Source organism: Lemur catta, chromosome 10 (genome assembly GCF_020740605.2).
Source record: "Lemur catta isolate mLemCat1 chromosome 10, mLemCat1.pri, whole genome shotgun sequence".
NCBI classification, from domain to species: domain Eukaryota; kingdom Metazoa; phylum Chordata; class Mammalia; order Primates; family Lemuridae; genus Lemur; species Lemur catta.
In genome coordinates this window covers 23,573,065-23,600,722 of record NC_059137.1, presented here as the reverse complement: position 1 = coordinate 23,600,722, position 27,658 = coordinate 23,573,065, and the positions used below count along the sequence as shown (strand labels likewise).

The 27,658-nt window shown below is 42.5% G+C and overlaps 1 protein-coding gene across 2 annotated transcripts in view; it reads left to right on the top strand.

Annotated features, from left to right (window-relative positions):
* PALM2AKAP2 (PALM2 and AKAP2 fusion) overlaps positions 1 to 27,658 on the top strand; it is a 307,655-nt gene that overhangs the window by 172,162 nt on the left and 107,835 nt on the right. For both annotated transcript variants that reach the window (XM_045562526.1, XM_045562525.1), the window contains exon 6: positions 10,043 to 10,128. In XM_045562526.1, coding sequence (XP_045418482.1) covers positions 10,043 to 10,128 — 86 coding nt within the window. The remainder of the gene's footprint in view (positions 1 to 10,042; positions 10,129 to 27,658) is intronic.

The window sequence follows — 27,658 nt, the reverse complement described above, 5'->3', positions numbered from 1 at the left end:
ATGTTGCAGCATGGGCACTGTGGTTGGAGAACCTTATCCAGATCCCAGATTTACTCCTTACTTGTGTATCCTTGGGCAAATCATTTACTTCTGTAAGCCTCATTTTTGCCATCTGGAAAATAAGGATGCAAATAGTGCCTACTTCAGCCAGGTACAGTGCATCACACCTGTAATCCCAGTGCTTTGGGAAACCGAGGCAGGAGGATTGCTTGAGGCCAGGAGTTTGAGACCAGCTTGGGAAACATAGTGAGACCCCCATCTCTACAAAAATAAAAAAATAAAAATTAGCCAGGCGTGGGGTCCCAGCTACTTGGGAGGCTGATGCAAGAGGATCCCTTGAGCCCAGGAGTTCAAGGCTGTAGGGAGCTATGATCATGCCACTGCACTCCAGCTAGGGTGACAGAGCAAGACCCTGTCTCTAAAAAAAAACAAAGAAGTGGATTTAGGGTGTTTTAGTACTAATGAGATAATATATGTGAAATACAGTAGCAAAGAGCACATCATGAACACTCAAGAAATGATAACTATTGTTATTATCGTCATTATTCCTTCTCATCCCATGGTTACAGGGAGACGGTCAGGTGGAAACAGCAAACTGTTTTCTAACCATGGGTGCTGTAAGTTTCCATCTCTTTTCTGAGACGAAAGTTGGCCCCGGGCTCTTTGTGGGGTGTCTAAACCGGAGGTGCAGCTCAGAGGCTCTGGGTGCTGTCATAGTCTTAAGCTTCTTCGTCTTTTGAAAGTTCTGCTGCTCGGGCTGCCCTCTGCAGAACTAGATCATTGTGGGATGGTGCAGGACCATGTGTTGGGGCTCTTTTTGCGTGAAAACTGCCCTGATCCGGGTGGCCACAGAGAAGCCCCGCAAGCCCTCAGTGAGTGCTGCTGAATCGCACTCAGTTGGGTCTGGTGCCAGCCATGGCTGTGTATGTCTCTAGGGAGCCCACCACAAAACCTTTCTTTAACCAGCGCTTTGTGAGCTCGGAAGTCAGCTTGCACGGACAGCTAAGGAAAGAAGGCCTCCCCTCTGTGAATCTTTTGTCCAATATGCCCTCAAGCTTCCTGTTCCTCATCTCTAAAAACAAACAAAATACTAATCTTTGGGGTTGTAGTAAAATGTATTGGTTAGGTAAGTAGCTTCTGGGAGTCAGAGTGCTTGGATGTAAATATTGATTCCATCACTTCTTAGCTCAGTTGTTTCAATTTTTTAAGCCTCAGTTTTCTCATCTGCAAAGTGGGGATACTGTTGTACCTGCCTCATCAGGTTGGATGGGAGTTAAACGACATAATACACATAAAGACTTAGTCCTAGACCCATAGTCCGTCCTCAGTACAGTTCAGCTGTCAGTACTGGTACTGCTGTAGCCACATTGGTGGAGAGAGAGCAGTGATGTCGGGAAGGCATGGGGCATACTTGGCAAGATATTGAAGTTTTTCTTTGTGCATCTTTGAAACTTCTAAACATCTGCTCCTCAGAGGCACCCAGAGAGGGTTCCCTCACTCAGGGAAATATAGGGGGGAAAGGGGTTCCAATGACCTCTGGGTGAATTTGAGGAAAATAACTTGTCATCCCAAAGGTGAGCCTTTCTCTTTCCCAATGAGCTCTCCTTGGGGAGAGGAGCCAAGGGAGGGGACGTGCCCCTGCCACCACTGCTTCTAGTGGCCCTGGGGCCTGGTGCTCACATCTGTCCTAAGGAAGAGAAAGCCAGGTCTCAGGAACAGGGATGAGCCACCACCTGGAGTGGGGTGGGGGGCGGCTGGGGGTGGGGCTGCATCCTGCCCCACTCCTTCAGGCCCCTGGGCAGGGCTTCCCATCCAGAGGAAGCAGCCCATCAGCTTATCCTTGGGTGGGGTTTCCTAAAGCCAAGTGTTTAAAGGCAATTCATTGTTCTGAAGTTCCGCTGTGTTTTAATGACCACCCTGCTGAGAACTCCTCCAAGAACAAAGTGAGATTTAAAAAACCCCCAGGGTTACGTGGAGCCAGAGGCCATGACAAGGAACAGAAATATCTGGCTAAGTCTCAGTTCCAAGGGTCTCAGTCCAGAGATTTGGGTGAGGAAGAGGGCTAACCGCATTCTTTTCGTTGTGATCAAGCAAAATCATTTCACAATGGGTCAATCTTTTGTGTCTAAAATGAGGTTGATATAAGGTGTGCCCAGGAAGAAAGCTGGTCTAGGAAACAGACAAGGCACCCTTGTCTCCTTCAGTCCTGGCTTAGCAGCTACAGTCCGTGAGACCTTGGCAAACTCTTTTCCGTTTCAGATCCTTGGTTCTCTCACTGAAACCCGAAAGGCTGTGCTCTAGGCCTCTAGGCCTCCTGGCCGTGCCATGGCCGTGTCTGTGTCAGGGGCTGAGGAGGGGTGAGGCCGGGGTGAGATGAGGAGGAGAATAGTCAAATAGATAAGAAGGCTGGAGGCCTGAGAAGGCTTCACCAAAGTCCTAGCAAACGATACACACTCCCAGCTGCTCAGGGTCCTCCGCTAACAATGTCCTGTGGTGTCTCCATGAGCCAGACTACATAGGTCATCGTCAGGGATCTTTCTTTTCCCCAAACCATTGGGGGCTCACCTCTGCTTAGCACAGTTTGTTCCAGCTGACCCGCGTGCATGGCCCTGTGAGGAGTGGGGAAACATGACCAGGAAGAGGCCGCGTAGAGGCTGGGAGGCACCGTCAGGTGACATTGTAGCGGAGCTTTCTACACCGAGGAGAAAGCCACTTGGGCGGCCTCGAGGCCCTTTCCACTCCGGTGCTATGTGGGAAATAGTTAATGAGCCCCCACTGTGCGGACTGGGGTGGGACAGCTCTGTCTTCAAAGTGCTCAGGGTCTCACCACCCAGACGATTCAGGTCTGGTGACCACGTCTGCCTGTAGCTCCTGGCTCTCCGTACCTTGCCTGACTCTGGAGGACGCGGCTGACCACAGGCTGTTTTTTCTTCCATCCAGAGGGGATCGACTGAGACCTGGGACTGCCTGTTCCCCATGTCCCCCGCCCCCTCTCCTTCAGCCTCCCCGTTCTCCTAGGAACACCCTCTGAGGTTCCTTCCCCCTAACCTGGCTGCCCAGAACGAACCCTTCTTCTTTAACAGACACTTGGATGAGACTGTGTATCAGGCCCAGCCCTGCCCACGGGTGCTTACGAGACAGTGGACAAGGGCCCCCGGAGGCGGCATGGACCAGCAAACGCTGTCAGACACACTGCAGGGCTCTCCCTGCACAGGCCCTAATGAGTGTCCCACCAAGTGGGGCTAAGGATCAGAACCGAGAGTTCCCAGTGCAGGGTGCAGGTGGAGATGTCACTCTGGGGCTGAGCTGAGACACCACCAGGGAGGAGCTGGCATCGCAAGGCAAGGCTGAGTCCCACAGCACCTGTGTATTTAACCTATATGGATGCAAGTGTGTATTCTTAACTAAATTAATGAGAACAAGAGAGAAGAAAGATGGAAATGTAAAAAATATAAGTGCTTGTGCCTTCTGCAATCTGTGTGCACATCCTCTTGTGGCAGACCCTACTGGTTGCTTACCTGATGGCCATCAACCTCTGTCCCCTTCTTTCTGGCTGGCCAAGATCCTTTTGTTCTTTTGTTCTCCCTTCAGGCCGTGTGCTCAGGGAAAGCTGAGACTTAGCCCTTGCCCAGGGGGCAAAACTTGATTAATGGACTCCAAGCCAATTTTGATAAGTCTATTCCTTTTTCCACGATTGGTTTAGGAATAAGCTTCTGCTGCATTTTGACCGGTGAGACCTTGGGGGTGAGCTTCAGTGAACAGTGGGGGGTGACCCGGGGGAAGGCTTCTTAACTCTTAAAACGTGAGGTGAGGAGAATCCTCCTTTTTCCTGCCTCTGAGCATTTTCATGATGCATAGAACTGCTGTGTCCATCTTGCGACACAGAGGAAAGCCAAGAGAATTGCAGAGAGGTCACACTGAGGACATGAGGCCATGGAGCCACTGAGTCAGCCGCCTCTGGTGCCACACTATCTTGGGACTTCTTGTTACATGAGCCGGTCAACCCTGTCTTGTTGAATCCTCCATGAAATAGTCTTTTTACGGCCTGCAGGTAAAAGCGTCCTAACTGATACACCCAGCATGAGGGCCACGAGGGATCCACAGTCGATCTCAGCTCCTTGTATCTCTTACAATCTTACATCAGCAAACCCTGAGAAATTCTAGAGTTTCAAGACATGCATTTTTTGTACAACATGATCCTCCGTGCAAGCCAACAGCATCATCTGGTATTTAACAGAAGAAACAGAACTCTGTTCCAAGGCTGGAACAAAAAGTGACTCTACTAGGCTTATTAAAGTGTGGTACTATATTGTACCTTAAGGGAGAATTAGGGAATGTTCCGGGACAGTTTTGACTATATAGGGCTTTTGCCTTTTATCTTTAGAACCTAAACCCTTCATGAGATGCAACTAAACTGTGCAATAAGCATTGGGCACAATGGAAACGGACAGTGACCAAAGAAGAGTAGAAAGTATGGGCTGCTATAACCTGGTTGAGGAGATAAAACTTAAATGGCAGGAGAGGATAGAACACAGCAAATTTATCCAAAGAATTGTCTATCATGGGACCTTGAGTTTGATGGGGAAGACAAGTCTGGAGGGGGTCCTTCCTCCCATAAGGCTGGGATCGGTTCTGCTGCTGTAATAAACAAACCCCAACTCCATACAAACAATAAAGGTTTAGTTCTCACTCATGCTACATGGTCCATGTCTCTGCTCTGCATTACCCTCACACTGGGGCTTAGGCTAACAGAATCACCACTGTCTGGAACATTGTCAGTCACTGTGGTAGAGGGGAAGGGCTCCTAAATCAGCAGTTATTAATAAATGTGCTAGCCCAGAAGAGATAGATGCCACTGCTGCCCACATCCATTGGCCAGAACTGGTTACGTGGCCTCACCAACTCTAAGGAAGCCAGGAAGTGAAATCCTGTCATGTGTCCACAGGAGGAAAGAACTGGCAGTATTTGGGTGAGCAACACTAATGACCACCACAGTCACCCACTTTGTCCAAGTATCCATGTAAACAAAGTTCCACTCTCTGGCACATTCGGGTTCATTTGGGTCCATCTGGGCTTGCCTTTCTTCCTTATTCTGCTTTCACCTAGTGGTGCCAGGTGGTTCTAGGGAGCCTGGGTATAGCCAGTGTCCTCCCGTGCGGTGCTACCCTCTCCCTCTGGGCCTCTGACACTTCCCTTCTAGTTTTATTTTATTTTTAGTACCAACCAGGGTGGGAGCTAAGAAAGTCACCCAGTGATTTTCTCTGGAATGCCAGCCATTGCCGCCCCACTAGGCCTGTTTAGCTGCCTGCCCCCTTCATTGTTTAGTGCCACATTCTGTCTCCCTTTCTTCAAACATGCAAAGCTACTTTGTCTACAAGCCCTCGTGGCTTCCAGCTACCAGCTCAAATCCCCCTCCCTGCAAACCCTTGTGTGTGTCTCTGCCTTCTCCAGCCAGAACCTGAGCTCAGCTCCTTCATTCTGGTTGCACCGCCTTGTCAACCCTCTCATGCACTATTCTCAACAGAAATGTGCAGCAGAAATCCATGGAAATCGATAGGGCACACCCTGCAAATGGAGATAAAGGTGAATCAGAGCTTTAGGTTAATAGACTTATTCATCTGACTGTGCAGCTCAGTGAGGAGATGTGTAAAAAGCAATAAAGAAATGTGGTGGTTAGTTTTATTTATTCCTGAGGGATCTTTATAAAACTGTCTCTGATGGAGTATTTATAAAGTTACCTCAGCTACAAGTAGACAGGTCTCAATTTCTCCTACTGCCGGGAAATGCAAACTTATTTTCTTCTGGACAAAAGATGTTATTTTTTTTCCTCGAGGTTTGAGCCTATATTTTACAAATGGAATAAAAATTGCAGTAGTATTTCCAGGGAGTGTAGAAATAACACAAATATAATGTCTCTTCTCAAATACATTATAAATAAGAATTTGAGCAAAAGGGGAAGAGGAATATAAGAGGAAAATGGTTGTTTAAAAGTACGGTATGTAGAAACATATTTTTTCCCCCAAGTTCTTAGGTCGAATTATTTATATAGGTTCTTCCCCTGAAATCAGAGGAAATTGTGTTTATATGACTAATGACAGAAATACATCAGTCCGGAATGTCTCTCATTTACAAGTAAACATCTGAGCTATTTCAGTGTTTGTGATATAGCCGTAAACCAAGGATCTTAACTGGGTGGAAATTCTTCTCAGGGCCTTAACCACAAAAACAGATGTTGGAAATCATTGATGAAATTCTAGAGCTGAGGGGATGGCAAACCAGCATTCTAAGCTACCCTTCTACCCACTGGTGATAGAACGCATTTTTGTGTCGGTGGAATGGAAATTACTGTTTTGGAAAAGGAAAGTCACATTTCCAGGTGCATAAGCATCTTCCTACAAAGAAGTGTCAGTCGTCTTCCATCTCCAAGTCCTCAAGATGACAGGGTCTCCTGACCTTTGGTATTCAAATGAAATGGGCCTGTAGCCCTGCCATGTGCAGTGTGCAGGTTAAGTACCTTCTCCAAGATTCTTGGCATCGTGTCCTCCTCAGATTCCACATTTGCAAGGAGCTCCCAGGGCCATATGGCCACTCTCTTCTCTCTACCCCAAGGTCCACATGTGGGACCTCGTTCTGTTCCCACTAGATAATACCAGCACAAAACAATGGTGTAGAACAGATCTCCACTGTAGGTACAAGAGTGAGGGAAGAATTACATCATGACACAGCACAATAAATAATTTAAAATTTATTTTTAAGCATGGCTATCCTCAAAAGTCCTTTTTATTACCCTTGGTAATTTCTTACTGCCAATTCTTGCTCCAACTTCTTTCAATTTCTCTCTCTCTTCTAACTGCACCTCTTCCTTTCTGTCCTTCTGTGCTGTGGGACCCACCTTCTCACATCCAGATGGTCCCTAAAGTGGCTTTGTTCTCCGCAACACAGTTTTCTCCCTGGAAGGAATTTCACCTCTAGCTTCACAACTTATTATCAGGATTAATGACGTCTTTAAACTAAAATGTTATGTCTGTTTTCTCTCACTCTTACCATGAAATCAGTTATCTAATTTGAAGTGTTTTCTTGATGGTAGGCTAAAATTTTGAGAATTTTATGTCCCACATCTTTCTTATGGCCATATAGCCTTTAATATAGTATTGTTTTAAAAAGGAATGATTGTAGCAGAGGAAAAAATTCTTCCTAAAGTGGAATGACATATATATATATAGAGATGAAAATCAACACTTGGAAATGGAATTTTTATACAGCAAAGAGAGTTATATTTGTATAGTTAATGACAAAATTGCTTAAGCCAGGCATGGTGGTGTGTGTCTGTAGTCCCAGCTAATGAGCAGACTGGAGTGAGAGGATTGCTTGAGCCCAGGAGTTTGAGGCCAGCTGGGGCAACATAGCAAAACCTCTGTCTCTTAAAAAAAAAAAAAAAAAAGATTAAAATGCTTGATCCAAAATGATTTTCATTTGTAATTTTAATTTTGGTTTTAGATTATATCTATTAGATATTGTTACAATAATGCTGTTTGACAAACAGTTCTAAAACTCATTAGCTTTTGTTGTCCTGCATATGCAGTTGGCTGGAGGTTGGCTGATCTAGACTTGGCTTGGCTTCAAGGTAAAGATTAGGTCCAGGTCTACCCCCGTGACTCTCACTCCCTTGCAGGCTAACTGGGCACTTTCTTCTCATGCTGTAGCAGAAGTGCAAGAGGCAAGCCTCACCACACAGCCCATTTGCTTGCGTTATGCCCGCTAACATCTTATTGGCTTAAGCAAACATCAGTGGGATAGGGAAGAAAATGTCTCCCACAGTGGGAGAGGAGGGGAATGAATGTTTGCTGATCAGTAATTCAAACTGTTACACAAACTAAATACCATACGATTGTCCATCATGGCCAGCATCTGTGTCTGTCTCTGCCAGCCGGACCCAACAGGCACCAACGGTGGCTTAAACCAGGAGGGGTTATGAGTCTCTGAAATGCAAGGCATGTCAGGGAAATAATCTATTCACGTAGGAACAGAGATTTTTCTTCCAGAAACATGCATTTAAGCAAAGCTGACACCCTCCTTGCAGCAGTTTCTTGAGAAGAAAGTGTAGGTGAGGTCACCAAAGTTCTCTGACCCAATTTCTGCAACCTAGTCAGAAATGACAGCTATTTGTACCTTGCAATAAATTACAGCCTACGGGTCTTGAGTAAGCCATTGTGCATATATTCTACAAAATAAGGGTCTTAAGGATCCATAACATAAAATTAGGAAATGTAACCAATGCTAATATATTAGAATTTAAATAATTTTGTATTAGTTTATTTAAAGTATCATGTAATTTCAGACAACTGTTAGTGATTCCTCACCTGGTTGTTCAGTTGATTCTTACTAGCAATGCTGGTGTATGGCAATCTTAAGCATCTCTGGTTTCTTTATGTAGCACAGAGGCTGGTAAAGTACCTCCCGTGGGACAAATCTGGCCCACTGCTTGTTTTCATAATTAAAGTTTTATTGGAACCCACCCATGCCCTTGTGTTTACATGTTGTCTGTGGCTGCCTTCACTCTACAAGGGCAGACGGGGGAGTTGCGACAGAAACGGCATGACCACAAAGCCTAAAATATTTACCATGTGGGAAACAGAAAACATTTTGCCAATCCTGATTTAACATAATGCTAGACAGTTGGAATTTTGGAATTTGCGTTATTACGCAGGTCTGGGGTGAATATTGTCTTTGAATTGTCCTTAGAAAAAATTATTTGTTAAGGGAATCAGTAATATATACAAATATTGTGCAGACAATTTTAACCTACTTAAGAAAACAATCTTTTTAATACTTTAGATTATGAGCGCTCATTTCCAAACTGTTGTCATTGTACCAATTATAAAATGTGCACTTGCTTTATAAAGTAGACCCTGAGAAACAAAATTAAGTGTTACTTTACTGGCCTTTAAGGGGATGATTTTCCTTGCAATAAACCTATGTTTTTAAAAATATACTTGATATTACTTCAAACTTTTCACTCATGCAGACCATTCCAACTCTATTCACACATAGGATTACATCTGAATTAGTGTAGATTTACTACATTGTGTTCATAGATATTTTAGACCACCGGTTCCTGATCTCTTCTTTGAGGTTAGAAAGAACAGAATCTTGTATGTTGCCAGATACACAGTCTGGCAGTTTAAGAAGAAAGGAACACTGACATTTCTAAAGACCTGGAGAGAAGGCATGTGCAGATTTTCAAAGTGACGATAAACTCTCAGTTATTTCCAGTAGGTGTGTGGGATTGAGAACCGGGAATAACCCAGGGTCATTTCTAGCAGGTATTGAATTAGATGTGTGTATTTCTACATTCTGGGATTGACTTTAGGTCCCAAATGAAGCATGAGTATGAGGCCTGGAATGTGGAGGAGTTCATTCCAACCTCTTCCCCTGGGCTGGAAATAGTACTATCTATAAGACTTGAGACTGAGACAATGGACTCCAAAGTTGGAGATTAGGTGAAAAAACAAAAGAGGTGCTATGTGATCACACAAAGGCAGCTTTCCTGGTCCTGTAACTGCCAGGTAGGTAAGGGACTCTGGGTCATCACCCCTTGCTTTCCTTTACTAGTCACAAGAGAATGGAATCTGAGAAATGACAGCTATGTAGCCAGGCATGGTGGCTCACACCTGTCATCCCAGCACTTTCAGAGGCTGAGGCAGGGAGATCGCTTGAGGCCAAGAGTTTGAGACCAGCTGAACAACATAGCGAGACTTCGAGAATTTGTCTCTACAAAAAATAAAAATAGAAAAATTAGCTGGGCGTGGTGGCATGTGCCTGTAGTCCCAGCTACTTACTTAGGCTGAGGCAGGAGGATTGCTTGAGCCCAGGATTCCAGGGCTACAGTGAGCTGTAATCGCGCCACTACACTCCAGCCTGGGTGACAGAGTGATACCCTACCTCTAAAAATATTTTTAAAAGAATAAAAAAAAAATGACAGCTGTGTGTCTATCCGTGTCTGCTGAATCACTTGGTTCAAATGGAACTTTTTCTTTCCCAGGAGTCGGGTGGGAGAGTACGCTGCTAAAGGGAGATGAGTCAGCCTTGAACGCCACAGGAACCTCCAGCGCAGACATGACTGTCAAGGTAAGGGATCCTTCTCAGGCTGAGTCCCAGGGTGCATCTCTGGGGGCAGAATGAGCGCCGCCACTCCACCCTGCTGGGGTTCCTTCTCCGTTTACTGAAGTCTTGGGGAGGCAGCCAGACGTGAGATTTTCTGAAATGTAGGATCTGGATTAGGAAACCACTTGAAAGCTAGAATCTAAGAAGTGATTTCCAATGGGCCTGCTGTAGGGTCTTCAGTGAATATCTACACATAGGCTGTTTGGAAATGGTAACCCCCACAGAGACAGGGAAGCCCATCTGAAAATTCTGAGCTGAGAAATTGGGCCCCACTGTGCATTGTGAGGAAAGGTCAGGGTGGCATAAAGTCACTTTGATCTTGACTGGAGATTTCCACTGATGTCTGCGGGAAGGCAGCACATGGCCCACCCCAGCTGGAACGCTAATGTCCAAAGGTTTACAAAATGAGTCATCTGGAAATCAGCTTAATTATCATTGTTCAAATTAGATGCATGGATTTGTAATCACTGCCTAGATTAAGGAATCTATAGCAAAGATTATCAGAGACTCAACCACTTTCCTTCTGTTACTGGATTGGACACGAAGGAATGGCCTTCCTCTCTTGGAATTCTGCTTATGTGTCAGTTAACAAAGGCTGGAGGGCTTTCTAGCATTTTTACTTGAATGATTAGAATTTAAATATACGTCACTTCTGAATTTTTTCTTTGAAAAACAAAAAGTAATGTCCTTTTTTATGTTGAAACATAGCTGGAGAATTTCACTCTGGGATTTATTAGTAGAGGTTGTACAAAGGGATATACAGGATGAATGTATTCAAGCTCTCTTTTGGAGTGTGAAGGCTGAACTTATGTTATCTTTGCTACAAATGTTAGAGAAAGCAAGCAGAGGTTACCCTTGTGAAATTAAATGAAAGATAGGTTAGTAGCCTGAGTGGTCAAAAAGTCCCCTAATCTAGATAATAGCTATCTCGTGCTGAAAGTTCATTTGCCTATAATTATGTTTAGCAGAATTTGCAAGACAATAATATAAATTGCAATGATGTATTGGTGTTATGTTGGCTGTTATTGCAAAGACTGACAAGTTTGAGTCTAGGACCACACTGGGCAGAGGGGGATGGATGCCAATAGTAAAATCTGACGGATCTAGATTTGCTATCTTGGAATTTGTCATCATTTTGAGAATTATTAATAATTTTTTCAGATGTGTTACCAGTATAAGTGTGGTACAGATAAGCATTTAAATAATCAGAAAGACTTGATTTTTTTTCTATAAAATCACATGGCGTATTGTGATAGAAGCAAGCCTTTTCCAAGTCCCATTTGATAAGGTCACTGCTTAACCAGTCTACTTATCCTTGGTACCAACATCTTGACTGACGTTGTATTGGGGCCCCTCTAGTTTAGACATCATACTCAATCTTTCTCTTCTTTTTTAATGAATACCTGGGAATTTTTTATGCAAAAAGGATTTTTGGCCAGGCGTGGTAGCTCACGTCTGTAATCCTAGCACTCTGGAAGGCTGAGGCGGGCGGATTGTTTGAGCTCAGGAGTTCGAGACCAGCCTGAGCAAGAGTGAGACCCTCCCTCTAATAAAAATAGAAATATTAGCCAGGTGTCATGGTATGCACCTTTAGTACCAGCTGCTCAGGAGGCTGAGGCAAGAGGATTGCTTAAACCCAGGAGTCTGAGGTTGCAATGAACTACAGCTACCCAGGGTAACAGAGTGAGACCCTGTCTCAAACAAAACAAAACAAACAAACAAATAAAATTAGCAGGAGTGTTGGTGTGTGCCTGTAGTTCCAGCTACTTGAGAGGCTGAGGCAGGAAGATCACTTGAGTCTAGGATTTTGAGACCAGCTTGGGAGATATAGCTTATATCTCAAAAACAAAACAAAACAAAACAAAACAAGAAAAAAAAAAAAGAGGCCGGGCGCGGTGGCTCAAGCCTGTAATCCCAGCCCTCTGGGAGGCCGAGGCGGGTGGATCGCCCGAGGTCAGGAGTTCGAGACCAGCCTGAGCGAGACCCCGTCTCTACTAAAAATAGAAATAAATTATCTGGACAAATAAATATATATATAAAAAAAAAATTAGCCGGGCATGGTGGCGCATGCCTGTAGTCCCAGCTACTGGGGAAGCTGAGGCAGTAGGATGGCTTAAGCCCAGGAGTTTGAGGTTGCTGTGAGCTAGGCTGACGCCACGGCACTCACTCACTCTAGCCCGGGCAACAAAGTGAGACTCTGTCTCAAAAAAAAAAAAAAAAAAAGAAAGAAAAGAAAAGAAAGTGTTTTTTTCTCTCTGTGTATAAGTGCTACTATTCACTAATTAACCACAGACTCCTTTTCCTATATTTATCTACAGCTACTTCACATATCCTTGCAATATCAGTTATTCCTGTCTTTCGCCCTGGGAAAAAAAAATTCTGTTAAAACACTAATTACAATAAAACCTGATGCATTGACACTTTCTAGGGAGAATATCAGCATAAATCATTATAATAGTTTGTTTTCTTCCATATTGCTCTTATTGTGATAGACATATCTCAGGGCTTAGAAATTTTCTTCCAGAAAATATTGCAAAATTTTTTGCAATATCGTAATTATCTGAATGTAGTTTTGTCTACTGCATGTAGCATTTTAATACCATGTCATATTTTATAATGACAAAGTCATGCTTCTAAAAATATACGTGACTCAGATGAGTGAACTCATTCATAAACAAACTTCTGTCATTCTAAGGAACATTGAACTAAGAGCATTTACATTAAAAATACCCTCTGAATGCATTGATGTAGGTAGGAGCATCATATGGGCCTGCTAGACAATGTTAAATTACTCAGCGTAATGGGTTGAGTTGTGAAACACCACTTACCTCCAAAAAAGATATGTTTATGGTCGGGCGCAGTGGCTCACGCCTGTAATCCTAGCACTTTGGGAGGCTGAGCTGGGAGGATCGCTTGGAGTCAGGAGTTTGAGACCACCCTGGGCAAAAGCGAGACCCCGTCTCTACTAAAAATAGAAAAATAAGCCAGGGAACTAAAAACAGAAACACAGAATTAGCCAGGCGTGGTGGCGTATGCCTATAGTCCCAGCTACTTGGGAGGCTCAGGCAGGAGGATCCCTTGAGCCCAGGAGTTTGAGGTTGCTGTGAGCTAGGCTGATGCCACGGCACTCTAGCCTAGACAACAGAGTGAGACTCTGCCTCAAAAAAAAAAAAAAAAAGAAAGAAAGAAAAGGAAAGATATGTTTAAGTCCTAACCCCTGCTACCTGTGAATGTGGCCTTATTTGCAAGAAGGATCTTTGCAGATGTAATTAAGAATCTCGAGATGAGATCATCCTGGATTCACCAGGTGGGCCCTGAATTCCATGATGTGTCCTTATAAGAGACAGAAGAGAAGGAAATTCATAGCTGCAGAGAAGGCCATGCAAAGAGACGGAGGCACAGACTGGAGTTGTGCAGCTCCAAGCCAAAAATCACCTGGAGCCACCAGTAGCTAGAAGAGGCAAGGAAGGGGTATTCTCTGGAGCTTTCAGAGGGGGTCCCTCCTGACACCTTGATTGGGGACTTTTGGCCTCCAGAATTGTGAGAACATACATTTCTGTTGTTTTAAGCCACCCAGTTTGTAGCAATTTGTTCTGGCAGCCCCGGGAAACTACTACACTGGGATTCTGCCAAGATTTGCACCTACTCTTCTTGAGCGCTAATACCACAGAGGCTGACAAACCAGTATTGTGCAGATCCATCATAATTTTCTTATTTTCCTGTGGTCACCCTTTACAAGTTGTTTTTACCTGTTCTTGTTTTAGAAGAACCACTTTTTTTTTCAGCCTGTGTCATCACCGTTCACTAGAAGAAAAGGATGGTCACATTTTAGCATAGCTTCTATATTATATCTTACTCCGTTTTGCCACTTGTCCAGGCATTTAATTAAAAAAAAAAAAAGATATGGATCAGTATCCAAGTTTCCTAAAACTTGCCTGACCATGAAAATCACCTGCAACACTGTAAAAAACAACAAAAGCCAGCTTCCCAGGCTGATTTTTTTCAAAATTCAGATTCAGAAGATCTGGGTTTGAGAATTAGCATTTTTAATAAGCGCTCCAGACTTTTGTGATCCATTTTGGGAAGGGTTATCTTAGCACATCACTAGTGCAGTATGGGGGTGGTCACGTGAACCCTACCCCTGCTCTTGATTCTCCAGTTGTCCAGCTGATCCCAGATAGGATTTGGGGACTTCCCTGCTCACCCCTCCTTGATCACTTCTCATTTGAACACTGAATAGGGCTCAGACTTCTCCTGGCTTTCCAGACTTCCTCCCTCTAACTCCAAGTTCATTTCTAGTCTTGTCTTCCACTGTGTTTCTCTCTGTACCATTCTTTTTTTAATACAACTTTATCAAGGTATATAATTTATATATCATAAAGTTCACCCATGTAAGGGTATGATTCAGTAATCTTTAGTATATTTACCAATCATCCCAACAATCCAGTTTTAGAACATTTTCATCACTGCATTAAGGGCCCTCAAGCTCCCTTACAGTTAGTCCCCATTCCACCCTCAACCCCAAACAACCACTCATCTCCTTTCTGTCCCTATGACTTACCTGTGTTCATATAAATGGAGTCGTAAAATATACAGTCTTTTGTGTCTGGCTTGGCATGATTTTTTTGAGGTTTATCCATGTTGCAGCCTCTATCGATATCCTTTTCATTCCTTTTAATGCTGCACAGTATTTCATCTAATGGATATGCCAGTGTTTGGGGTTTTATTGGCTTTTTGTTGTCTATTTTTGTAATGCATTCACAAGTTGATGGACTTTTGTGTTGTTTCCACTTTCTGGCAGTAATATTGCTGTGAACAGTCTCATGCACGTCTTTGTGTGGACCTATGTTCTCATTGGTCTTGAGTCTGTACCTAGGGGTGAAATTGCTGGGTTATATGGTAACTGTGTGCTTAATTTTCTGAAGAGCTGTCAGGCTTCTTTCCAAAGTGGCTGTACCATTTTACATCCCACCAGCAATGGATGAGGGTCCCAATTTTTCCACATCATTGCCAACATTTGCTATTGTCTGTCTTTGATTATAACCATCCTAATGGGTGTGAAGTAGTATCTCATTGTGGTTTTAATTTGTAGTTCCCTGATGGCCAATGACGTTGAGTACCTTTTCATGTGCATATTGGCCATTTGTATACAGTTAGTTTTTAACGGCTTGATTTCCTTTATTTGCCATAGTTTGTTTAGTTATTAAATCAGAGCACGCTCTCACTGCAGGTACTCGGTCAATGTTTCCTGAGTGAGGGACCCTCTTCTTGACTGTGGTGGGAAGAGGTACTCAACCCTCCCTTCTCCTGTAAGATCTCTGCCCTCCCCACTGCCACTGCCCTCCGCGGGGGGTCTCTTCAATCTCTTTTCTGTTTTTCTTTCTCTCTCTTTTCTATTTCCCCTTCACATCTAGCTTTTTAAAAAAATTCTATAATTTTTATTAGCCTATCGATGTTATTTTTATATAGTGGTAAAATATACATAAGGTAAAATTTACCATCTTTTTTTTTTTTTTTTTTGAGACAGAGTCTCACTCTGTCGCCCGGGCTAGAGTGCCATGGTGTCAGCCTAGCTCACACCAACCTCAAACTCCTGGGCTCAAGCAATCCTCCTGCCTCAGTCTCCCGAGTAGCTGGGACTACAGGCATGCGCCACCATGCCCAGCTAATTTTTATATATATGTATATATATATTTTTTTTAGTTGTCCAGCTAATTGTTTTCTATTTTTTTTTTTTTAGTAGAGACAGGGTCTTGCTCTTGCTCAGGCTGGTCTCGAACTCCTGAGCTCAAACTATCCACCCGCCTCAGCCTCCCAAGTGCTAGGATTACAGGCGTGAGCCAAAAATTTACCATCTTAACCACTTTTAAGTGTGCAGTTCTGTGGCATTATTAGGTACATTCATATTGTTCTACAACCGTCACCAACATCCATCCTTCTCCAGAACTTTTTTATCTTCTCCGTCTGAAACCCTGTACCCATAAAACACTAGCTCCCCATTTTCTCCTACCCTAGCTCCCGGCCACCACCTCCCTAAATGTTACATTTTATGCATAACACGTTCTAGTTGTCTTCTCAAAGGGACACGTGTTAACAGTAGGAAACCAGTAAGATGGCCAAACTTCAAACTAGTATTTTAATATCTTCTGGGCAAGGCAAGCTAGAAATGCAATCGCTTCACATACATTTAGGAGTAGTGCTCCAAAATAAAATAGGATGCTGCCACTTGCTAGATTTTTAAAGAAATTCCTGGTCATAGAACTTCCTGTCTTCTGGGGAGTGAACTGCCCAGAGCCAGCACACTGGAAATGCTTTGGCTTTATTTTTGTTTGTTTCTTTGTTTTTGTTTTGCCTTGGCTTTATTCATCTGCTACATTGCTGCAAACCCCAAATTGCAGCTGCTTGATTCTATGTTGTTGTCTTGAATTTCATTTATCAGTGACCATACAAAACTACATCAAATAATCCATTCAAGAAGTACTTCTAGGATTGAGATTTTGTGATTTGGCTGTCATTTTAATCAAATCCACTAACTAAATCCCAAATGCTATCTTTACCTTGCCCTCTGGTTCGTTCTTTGTACGCTAAGACTGAAAACTTAAGTGTTTGCAAAAAGGGGCACCGAAAATTCTAGTACACCAGAATTTTCCTTAGACTGAAGCCTGGTATTCTTATTTACAGATAGAATATTTCTCACTTTACCACTGAGCAAAAAAACAAGGTTGGTGCCCTTTAGGCAGCTTAGAGATTCTGGCTGTAAAGCCATTTGAAAAGGATACATTTTCTAATCAAGGACTTAGGAAAGCCACACAAAAAAAGGATGTTGCTTCTCTATATGTAAAACTTCTTGCTGAGAGAGAGATTATTCTCCTGGAAGGGCAGATGTTCTCCATTACAAAAGGGGGAAAGCATTTAGACTCTTCCGGTGGTGAATAGAGGCCACAGGTTAAACTTTCTTTGGCCTTTGCTTTTAAAAAGCCATTCCGCTGAGGACCTTTTGTTGCCAGTGGTGTCAAGCCAGTTCCCCTTTGTATTTGATGATGACGACATGGAGAAGGATTGTTTTGTACAGGAGCTCTGGACAAAAAGACACATTTGGACCAGAAATCCTGGTATGCACATTATGTACATATATAAAGATTGCTCTAAATTTGCTTCCTTGCCAAAGGAAATATTCTATTGCAGATTTTTTTTTTAAATCCTTGAAACTATTTAGGGCAGTGGAACTCAGAGGGGGCTGGCCCTGGTGGGTAGGAAGGATGCCAGGACTATATAGGTCAATTTTCACAATATCCCCTCTTTGAGAATCATTGTCTTGAGTTTTCTTTAAAATATGCATTTTAAAGAAAGCGGACATGACGGTCTCTGTTGAAAACTGTAATATAGCACTGGTTATTTATTATTCCTACGTGCTGCTCCTTATTTGTCAAATAAAATGAGTGTCAAATAAGTGAAGTCAACCATTGACAGCTCCCAATTATCTATGTATAGATAAGGAATATTCTTGGCAAATGAAAGATCTCAGATACCCTCTTCCTTGCCATTTCATTTCTTCAACCGTGTTCTCTTGCCGACAATAACAAATAGTCACATTAACTGAACATTTGCTATGAGCTGAGTACTGTGCCAGACCCTTACACGCACAATCTCGTGTACCCCTCAAGGTGACTCTGCTAAGGAGGAGCTGTTATTCATCCCATTTTACAGATGTGCTGACTGTGGCACAATAACGTTAAGTAACTTGCCCAAGATCTCAAAGTGAGCGCGTGATGGAGCCAGGCTTTGAACCCAGGTAGAGAGACAACTTGTAGTCTCTCTATTTGGGTATTAATGAATGCAAATTTTATTTTTTTTATTAGCTAAAGCAGGGGAGCTCCAAGGATGAGGCAGGAGTCCCTTAGCCAAATAAAATACTGGACATCCAGTCAAATATGAATTAAATAGCATGGGATATACTTGGACTAGAAAAGTGTTTGTTTACGTAAAATTCAAATTTTTACTGAGTGTCCTGTATTTTTATTTGCCAAGTCCAGCAGCAGCCCTAGGCAGGAGGGACTTTGCAAAAGAGGTGAAGGAAACCTCTTGATGCATTTTGATTATTGTGGTTTGGGATTATTTGTAGGTTTGGATTCTTTTTTTATTTTTATGTTTTTACCCTGGCTTTTTTCATTTCAGGGATGACGGTGTAATGTATTATATTAAGCTTTAAACCAGACAGTTACGTAGTTTAAGTACCCGCAATATGCTGCTGACCTATCAATGGATGTCTCGTGATACATTTTTCCCGTAGGAATCAAGCCTTCCGAACCTGACTCATGTCAAGATTTGTACCCCATTGGTTTCTCTACCAAGTCAAACTATGGGGAACTCTGCCCCCTGTTTGTTTTTTCTCTTGAACTAAAAAACCTCTTTACCTCAATCTAGCTATGTTATTACTTTTCTGAAGCCTGTTTCTAGGACCTTCATCTTAGCTGGGCTATCAGTGTTAGCCTGATTTCATTTTCTGCATGCAGATAGCTTCATCATCCCAATTTTTAAAATGCTGATGAAATAGTCTTGTGCTTTTACCAACTCTATTACTAGGTAAAATCCCCTATCTCTGAATGGCTACCTCTTAAAATAGATGACACTGGCCTGGATTTTCCCAACAAAATTTCTGACACATTCACAAATGTTTCCTGAGTACATCAGTGTATTTCCTTCTGGGCACATTTTGAGCATTCCAGCAATGGGAATGACTAATGATGCTAAAGCTCTAGAAATTGTCCCCTGTTGCTGTTCAGTATGTCAGACCCCAGTTGCAGATAAGCCTGTTTTCTTAAGAATGATCTGCCCCAATCCAAATAGTTTTGAAACAGGGCTCATTTGCAGATACCAAAGTCTATGGCTTCTGAAGGAACTGAGCCACCCAAATCAAACACAGAACCCATTGACAGAAACTAGGGGTCCTTAGTGCTACTGGAAGGTCACCAATCCAGTTCTCACTTAGGCAGGGAACCAGTTTGTCTCTCCAGTTAATGTGTGAATAAATTATCATTCATGTCCCCGAGGGTTTGGAATGATCCCAAGTTATCTCTCTGAAATCCTGGGTAGAATCATGTGGCCATTTACAATAGGCCTTGTCTGTCTGTAGCAAGTCAGGTATCAGAAAGGTCTCTCTCGACGAGAATTACTCGTCGGGGTAATTCTCAGGAACAGCTACTGGATTCATAGTGTAGAGGTAAAAGTTCCTTTGCTCTTTGAAGATTCACTAAAAAGTCAGCTGACAAAAGGCAGATTAATAAGAGAAATGGCATGCAAGTTTATTGCATGCACAGGGGAGAATCAGAGTGATTACCCCACCACGCAATGGGGTACAGATGGTTCTATTTATACCCTTCTTGGGGAAAAGGGAGATGGAGAGGCATGGATGATATTAGGGGGGTAGTGAATTATTTTGGGGGATTCAATGGGCTTAAAGAACATACAATGGCCTGGGATAAAGTCTGCTGGACCTGCAGAGCAGACAATGGTTTGTGACAAAGTCTGTCCAGGTGTGTTGACAGACTTCAATCTTTCTTCCTGCAATGTGAGTTCAGTTAATGAAAACTAAGGGAAGGGACCAGAGGTAATTGTTTTCTTCTTTGGCAGGTAAGGGAACTTCAAAGAACAACTTCCTCCTGTGCTTAGGGAGAGACAAAGGATGGTGGGAGGGAAGGTCAGAGAAACCTTAAGGCTTCTTCTTCAGTTTGGCATGTCAGAGCACCATATTCGGGGATATTGGTTTCTGAGCCCTAACAATAGGGAGGATGATCTATATAAATGCTTAAGATTGCTTAAGTGAGCATCTAGTGCTCCTGTGCTGATAGATTATCAGATGCTTTTCCATCTCTTTCTCTTACCCATTCTCCAATGGCTCTCCCCTTGCCTTTTTCTCTTGTAGTGAAAACTGTATACAGTAGTGGCCAGGTGTGGTGGTTCACACCTGTAATCCTAGCACTCTGGGAGACCGAGGCAGGAGAATCATTTGAGGCCAGGAGTTTGAGGTTGCAGTGAGCCATGATAATGCCACTGCACTCTACCCAGGGGGACAGAGCAAGACTCCATCTCAAAAAAAAAAAAGAAAAGAGGCCGGGCGCGGTGGCTCACGCCTGTAATCCTAGCTCTGGGAGGCCGAGGCGGGTGGATCGCTCAAGGTCAGGAGTTCGAGACCAGCCTGAGCAAGAGTGAGACCCCGTCTCTACTAAAAATAGAAAGAAATTATCTGGCCAACTAAAAATATATATACAAAAAAATTAGCCGGGCATGGTGGCTCATGCCTGTAGTCCCAGCTACTCGGGAGGCTGAGGCAGTAGGATCGCTTAAGCCCAGGAGTCTGAGGTTGCTGTGAGCTAGGCTGATGCCACGGCACTCACTCTAGCCCGGGCAACAAAGTGAGACTCTGTCTCAAAAAAAAAAAAAAAAAAAAAAAAAAGAAAAGAAAAGAAAAATTACACAGTACTTAAAAATACATTTGGTAAAAGTCGTGACACACATGTAAATGGTATGTAGAAAAAGAAGACATGCCCTCGGATGAGATGTCCGATTCACTGGCTAGGAGCACAGGCCGCAAAACACTGTCAGGACTGCACACCATGAGCTGAGCTGTTTTGAGGTCACTCTCACTGGCTATCATTGCTAACAGTCGCTTCTTCCTCAGAAATGAGCCACCGGAGATGTGACATTTATTTTAGGTCCCCATTCTTAGGTTTATTTGTGAAAAGAAAAAGGCACCAGCAACTACAATCCCCACCCCTCCCCCAAAGGGATCTGAGCCAGAGGGGAGGATATTGGATCCATCATCCCACCCTCCATATGCTCACAGATTGTGAGCTTTGATTTCTAGCACTATGTGTTTTCTAGTGAATGTCAGTTTAATCAAATGAATAATGAGACTAATAGCTGACATTTATTGGGAACTTTCCATGTGTCAGGCACTGCTCCGGGTACTTAGGGTATTATATTATTTAATTCTCAGCCCAACCCTATGAGACAAGTACCGTGAGTATCTCTAGTTTACAGAGAAAGGAAACGAGATACAGAGAGATTAAGTAACTTGTCTAAGGTCACACAGCCTCGGTCTCACCCAGGCAGTGCTTGCTCTTCATGACTACGTCACACTGCTTTGCCCCAGAACAAAATGATGACGCTAAATGTGCTGACAACACTTTGAGCAGGTCTCCCTTACCTCACCATCCCGATCAATAAGGGGGCTTTTATGTAGTTCTGGTTGCTTTCATTCTTCAGATGAAAAGCTGGTGTTTACCTGGTGAGATAGGATTAGATTTTCATCCTGGAGAATGGGTTGTTTTCCCGACTCTTCCTTGCGTCTTCATCCTGTGCACATTCTGATTACATTTTTCATTATCATCCTACTGCAGCGATTCCTGAATATTATAACACAGCACAACTTCCTCAGTAAATAAGGGAAGCTGGGCCTACAGTGGAAAAAATAGAGCTTTCTTTGAATTGAGAGAAATTCAGCATACAAATGTCCTACAATATTTCTGAGGAGAATACTAAACCCACTATACTTGAGCTGGGGACAGTTTCTTCTTTTAGTTTTTCCTAAGATATCAGCATTTCTATGTTATGCCACAAATAATGCAGTATTTGTTAACTTTTAGGTAAAAAAAAATCAACTTATTTAATGTTGTATCACATGCTCTTATATGTGGCATATTTAAGCAGGTTTAAATTTGGGGACTGTCTTTTTAAATTAATGTGAATAAATCATTTTGAAATTTTGAAGATAAAACCTGAAATTGAGAAATAGACAAACATTTATCCACTAAGAATTATTTCTATTATTCTTAATGTGTTTTAGTTGGTTCTTGCAAAGAAAATATGAACAAATCCCAAATATGAAAAAAATTCCAAGTTGGTATTAAGTTTATCCCATGAATTGCTTAGGAAAATCCCTCTTAAGAGAAACGGTATTGCAAAAGAGACAAAAAAATATTTTTCTCTTTTAAATAAAAATATGCATCCTGTTTCTAAGCATTTTTCAAAGTATTTGACAGTTATTAAACTTTTCTCTTTCATGTGGATTTCTTCTACTGTAACAGTCACTGACTTTCCCTTCTTATTTTCTTCTCTTCTCTCATCCTGTTTCCCTCCCTTTATCTCTCCCTCCCTCCCTTCCACCTTTTTTTCCTTCCTTCCTTCTTTTTTTTTTTTTTTTCCCCCATCATCCCTGGTAGGGTACAGTGGCATTATCATAGCTCACTGCAACCTCAAACTCCTGGGCTCAAGCAATCCTCCTGCCTCAGCCTCCTGAATAGTTGGGACTACAGGCACCTGCCACAGCTCTGGCTAATTTTTCTATTTTTAGTAGAGATGGTGTCTTGCTTTTGCTCAGGCTGGTCTTGAACTTCTGAGCTCAAGATCCTCCCACCTCAGCCTCCCAGAGTTCTAGAATTACAGACATGAACCGCCATACCTGTTCACTGCCTTCCTTCTTTGCTTCTTTCTTTCCTTCCTTATTTACTTCCTCCCATCCCCATCCCCCTCACTCCTTTTCTCTTTCCTAGCATTCACTGTGGACCAGGCACCATGTTAAAAACTTTACCTGCATCATTCCATTTAACACTCACAACCACACCATGAGATAGGTACCCTGATTTGTCCCACTGTGCGAGGAAGAAATCAATGCTTTGAGAAGGTAAAGAATTTACCAAGTTTACAAACTCTGGAAGGGTGGAGTCAGGATTCAATCCTAGGTCTGTAACATTCCAGAACCCACAGTTTATTGCTTTCCATGCAATGAGTAAATATTTCTTTTATAATTGGGAAAATATTTTAATTAAAATTTAATGTCAGGAAAATAGCTATGATCCTCTAGGAGAAGGAATTCGTCAAGAATAGATCTGGGCCGGGCACAGTGGCGCACGCCTGTAATCCCAGCACTTTGGGAGGCTGAGGCAAGCACATGCCTTGAGCCCAGGAGTTCAAGGCTGCAGTGAGCTCTGATTGCGCCACTGCATTCCAGCCTGAGAGACAGAGCAAGACCCTGTCTCTAAAAAAAAAATAATTTAATGATAATAACACATAGCTAACACCTACTGAGAATCCAAGAGTTATGTTCTGTGGCCTTTATAAGCATTAACTTATCCATTGCTCACCATAAACCTATGATGTCTATACCATGTAATCATCCCCATTTTAAACACTAGGCAACTGAGGCACAAAGAGTAAGATAACCTGGGAAAAGTCCTGCCCAGAATCAGTGGAAGAGAATGTCTCCTAACCACAGCACCAGAGCCCCTCTTGTCTGGGCTCCGTATGAGCTCTTCTGCCTGCATGTTTCTTGGGAAATGTGGAGCCAGTTAACTTCGAAGATCTGTGGCAAAGAAGTGACTGTAGCGTAGGCTTTCCCATGGAGGGAATCAGTAATTGTCCCGCCATACATTCCTTGTATAAGTGACATGTCTGAACATTGCTGTTTGTGATTAACGAGTTAAAGGAAAAAGAATGCCACAGATAATAGAAGAGAAAAAAGAAAGACCCATTGAATTCACACATTGTAAATGTTAGAGATTTAAGGGTGAATGAGATCCTTTCATATGACATACTAAATTCTTCTTGGAAATCTGGGAAAATCTGGTTTGTTTAGTGTTTTAAAAGTACGATTTATTTATTTTTATTTTTTTACTTAAAAAAAAACTACATTACCGAATGTACTTTTTTGTTGAATTGGTACTTTGTTTTTGAAAAGAAACTTCCTAGAAATCCTTATCAAATGGGGATTTTTTTGACCTAGTTAATAAGAACATTTTATTGTAATGAAAATAGGAAGTATTTGGGCATGCATCTGATAATTATGTGTTGAATACCTTCTAAGGGCAATGCTTTGTGCCATGTGCTCGGTGCAACTTCCCCTTCCAACTATGTCTGGAATCTGATATCACCATTAATATCACTGCCCCGCCATTACTATCCTGGTTTAAGCCATTATCATCTCTTGCTCAGATTATTACAATAGCTTGTAAGCGGTCCTGGCCACTCCTTTCCCTCCCTGTAATACAGACTCCACACAGCAGCAGCCACAGAGACCTTGAAAACACCTAATCCAGGCCACATGCAGTGGCTCACGCCTGTAATCCTAACACTCTGGGAGGCCGAGACGGGAGGATCACTTGAGGTCAGGAGTTCAAGACCAGCCTGAGCAAGAGCGAGACCCTGTCTATACTAAAAAAATAGAAAAATTAGCTGGGCATGGTAGCTTACATCTGTCCTCCCAGCTACTCGGGAAGCTGGGGCCAGAGGATCACTTGAGCCCAGGATGAGGTTGCAGTGAACTATGATGACACACCACTGCACTCTAGGCAGGGCGACAGAGTGGGGACTCTATCTCAAAAAACAAAATAAAATAAAACACCTGAATCAAATCAAGTCATTTATCTGTTTGAAATAATTCAGTGGCTTCTCCTCTTATTCAAAAAAAAAATAATCCAAAGTCCTTATCTGGGCTTACAACGACCTCGTGATCTGCCCCACTGCCACCCTCCCTTCATCCCACCTTCCTCAGCTCTGAAGGCCTCCTGGCTGCTCTAACTGCTCTAAATGTGGCTGCTCAGAGTCTCTGCACCTGCTGTTCCCTACACCATAATACTTTTCCCCTTGGTATCCCCATGGCTTGCTCTCATGCTTTTTCTAGGTCTCTGCTCAAATATCACCTTAGTAAAGAGTCTGTTCTTGACCACACTGTACAAAATAGCACTCACCCCCCACTGCCATCAATATCTACCCATTTACCCTATTTCACTTCTCTTTTTAACAGTTACCACCTCCTGACATATAATACATTTTTAATACAGTATCTGCACACATGAATTTGATTGGACTTTGATCTTCTTTCCTATTATCTATGGCATTCTTCTCCATTGTTTATTGTTTATATTTCTCCATTTCCTGTTAGGATGTAAGCTCCATAAACATAGGGACTTTTCATTCATTTTTCATTTATTCAACAAATGTTTAATGAATACGCACTCTATGCCAAGCTCAGGGAATCTAGAAATTAATAAATGAAAACAAATCCCCTGTACTCATGTAGATTACACTTGAGTAGGGGGAGATAAACAAGAAACAAAGAAACAAGCAAGTAAATATATTATATGAAAGACAGTGATAAGTGCTTTGGAGAAAGATCAGAATGTTGTAGGGTAGGGGTGCCACAGTTATGGCTAAAAGGATGGCCCGTCTTTAACAAGGTGGGCAAGGCTGCAGGAGGAGATGAGCTGGAGGTCCAGGGACAGGGCTGACATGTAACTTTGGGATTCCTCAGTACACAGCCACCGACTGCCTGTGATCACAAAGAGAATGATCTCAGCCCAAGTTGTGGCTCATCTCAAATTAAAGATTTGGAAGATGAAGAAGAACCAGAAAAGGAGACCAAGAGAGAATGGCCAGGAAAGTGTGAGCACAACCGAGAGAGTGTTCTGGAAGCCACACGAAAGAAGTAGTTCAAACAGAAGTGACTGACAGTCTGTTAGATCCTGCCTACCAATCAAGTCAGATGAGTTCACAGAAATGATCAATGTGTTTGGCAACCCCGAGGTCACTGAAGACTTTGACAAGTGGCATGTTGGAGGAAAAAAATCTCTTTTAAGAACGTTTGTTTTAAGGGGAAACAGAGAATTGAGGTGTAGCTGGAGAAGGATGTAGGACCAAGAGAAGTTTTGTGGGTTTTTTTTTTTAAATTATTGTGGTAGAAAACACATAACTCTTAACAAAGTTTTACATGTGCAGCACAATATTGTTAACTATAGGCACATGAAAAAAAATTTTTAAGTGGAAGAAATCTCAGTATATTTGATGGGGTGAAAGAAAATTTATGTTGCAGGGGAGAATACAATTGCTGGGACAATGTCCTGGAGGAGAGGGGGAGGATTTGGAGGGATAGAGAGGCTGAGAAACTCTGCTAAAGTCACATGGCTAATAATTGACAGGTCTGGATTCGAACCCAGGCCTTCTGGCTCCAGAGACCCCGTTTTTTACTGACATTTTGCTATACTGTGAAATGAGAAAAACCACTAGGGTGACATGTAACTTTCCTCTTAGCTCTATTTCTTGCCTCTCCCATTTTGGTATGAATTCATCCATCCCAAGCAAGTAAAGAAAATGGCCAAGTGTAGCACAGAACCGGCAGCACCTACCTGAACACACAGTGCTCGGTGCTTGCCTGTCTTATCTCAACCAGCCTATAAATTACTTAGCAGTCAGGCACTTGGGCTTCTCAGTGCCTGAGTCTTTATAGGAGTCACAAAGTGTTTCTGATACCTGGCAGCTTTACTCATTTATGTTACTTGGCTGGTTTCCTAAGATATTTGAGTTTGCAATGTTTGCTTCTAAAATCAACTAGGCAGTGGTCTCAAAAGAAAGGAAGGAAGGAAGAGAGGGAGAGAGGGAAGAAAGAAGGAAGGAAGAAAAGGAAGAAGGCAGGGAAGGAAGGAGGGAAGGAAGGCAGAGGGAGGGAAGGAAGGCAGAGGGAGGGAAGGAAGGAAGACTGCAGAAGAACAAAGGAAGGAAGGAGAGTAGGAGAAGAGGAGAGGGAGAGGGGAAAGGAGCTGTAGAGAAGGTGTTTACTTGATAAATTGGAGCATCTTCGAAGACAAGGAGGGTATGTATGCTTTACTTGATTTTATTACAAGCTATTGTGCTTTCTAAAGTGATCTTTATCCTGGCCATGATCCCAATCCAATGGAGGCTTTTAATATGCTGTAGAAGAAGCTATTACCATTCTCCATATTTAAATGATCTTAACACTTTATAATCTTAATGATTACTTAAAGAAGTAATTAACTTTTCTGTGTATATAAATGTAAAATGCCTTCATAATCTAGCCCCATCATCTTCAGCAAATTTACATCCATGCTAGGATAAGTCATTTGGTATGCTCAATCTGGTAGAAGAAAAAGCCTTTTTTCTCATTGGATAGTTCTCAATATTAAAATGTTTGATGAGTAAACCAGAGGCTACTGCAAAGACTATCTCTGGAATAAGCAGGATTCTTAAAATTTAGAATTTCAAGATTTGGTCTTTTTTTCCCCCTAATATGACTGAAAATCCTTATGGTTCTTTGCTTAAATTAACAGCTTGTGCTTAAAAGTTCTGAGGGAAGCACTTGGGAATTACTAGGAAAATGTTATAGTCCTCTTTTTTAAAAAAACTAAAAAATGATTCTCCATCTTACCATAAATTAAAAAGGAGTTAAGCGCCACTGGAGAAGAATGCATTTGAAACACGGGTCACTCATGGGAAGAAATTCACTTGGTTGACTCAGTGAAAACTACCTTCTGGGACCCCACACTGCTGGCACGGTTCTCCAGCATTCTGTCTGTGAACAAGCTGTGTACATTCCAAGTGTATTAGGCATGTTTTATGTTTTCAATGCTATGCTTAAAGAGCACCTCATTTTATGCTGTCTCTCCACTAGGGCATGAACTCTGGAGTGTTTACTAGATTTTTAAAA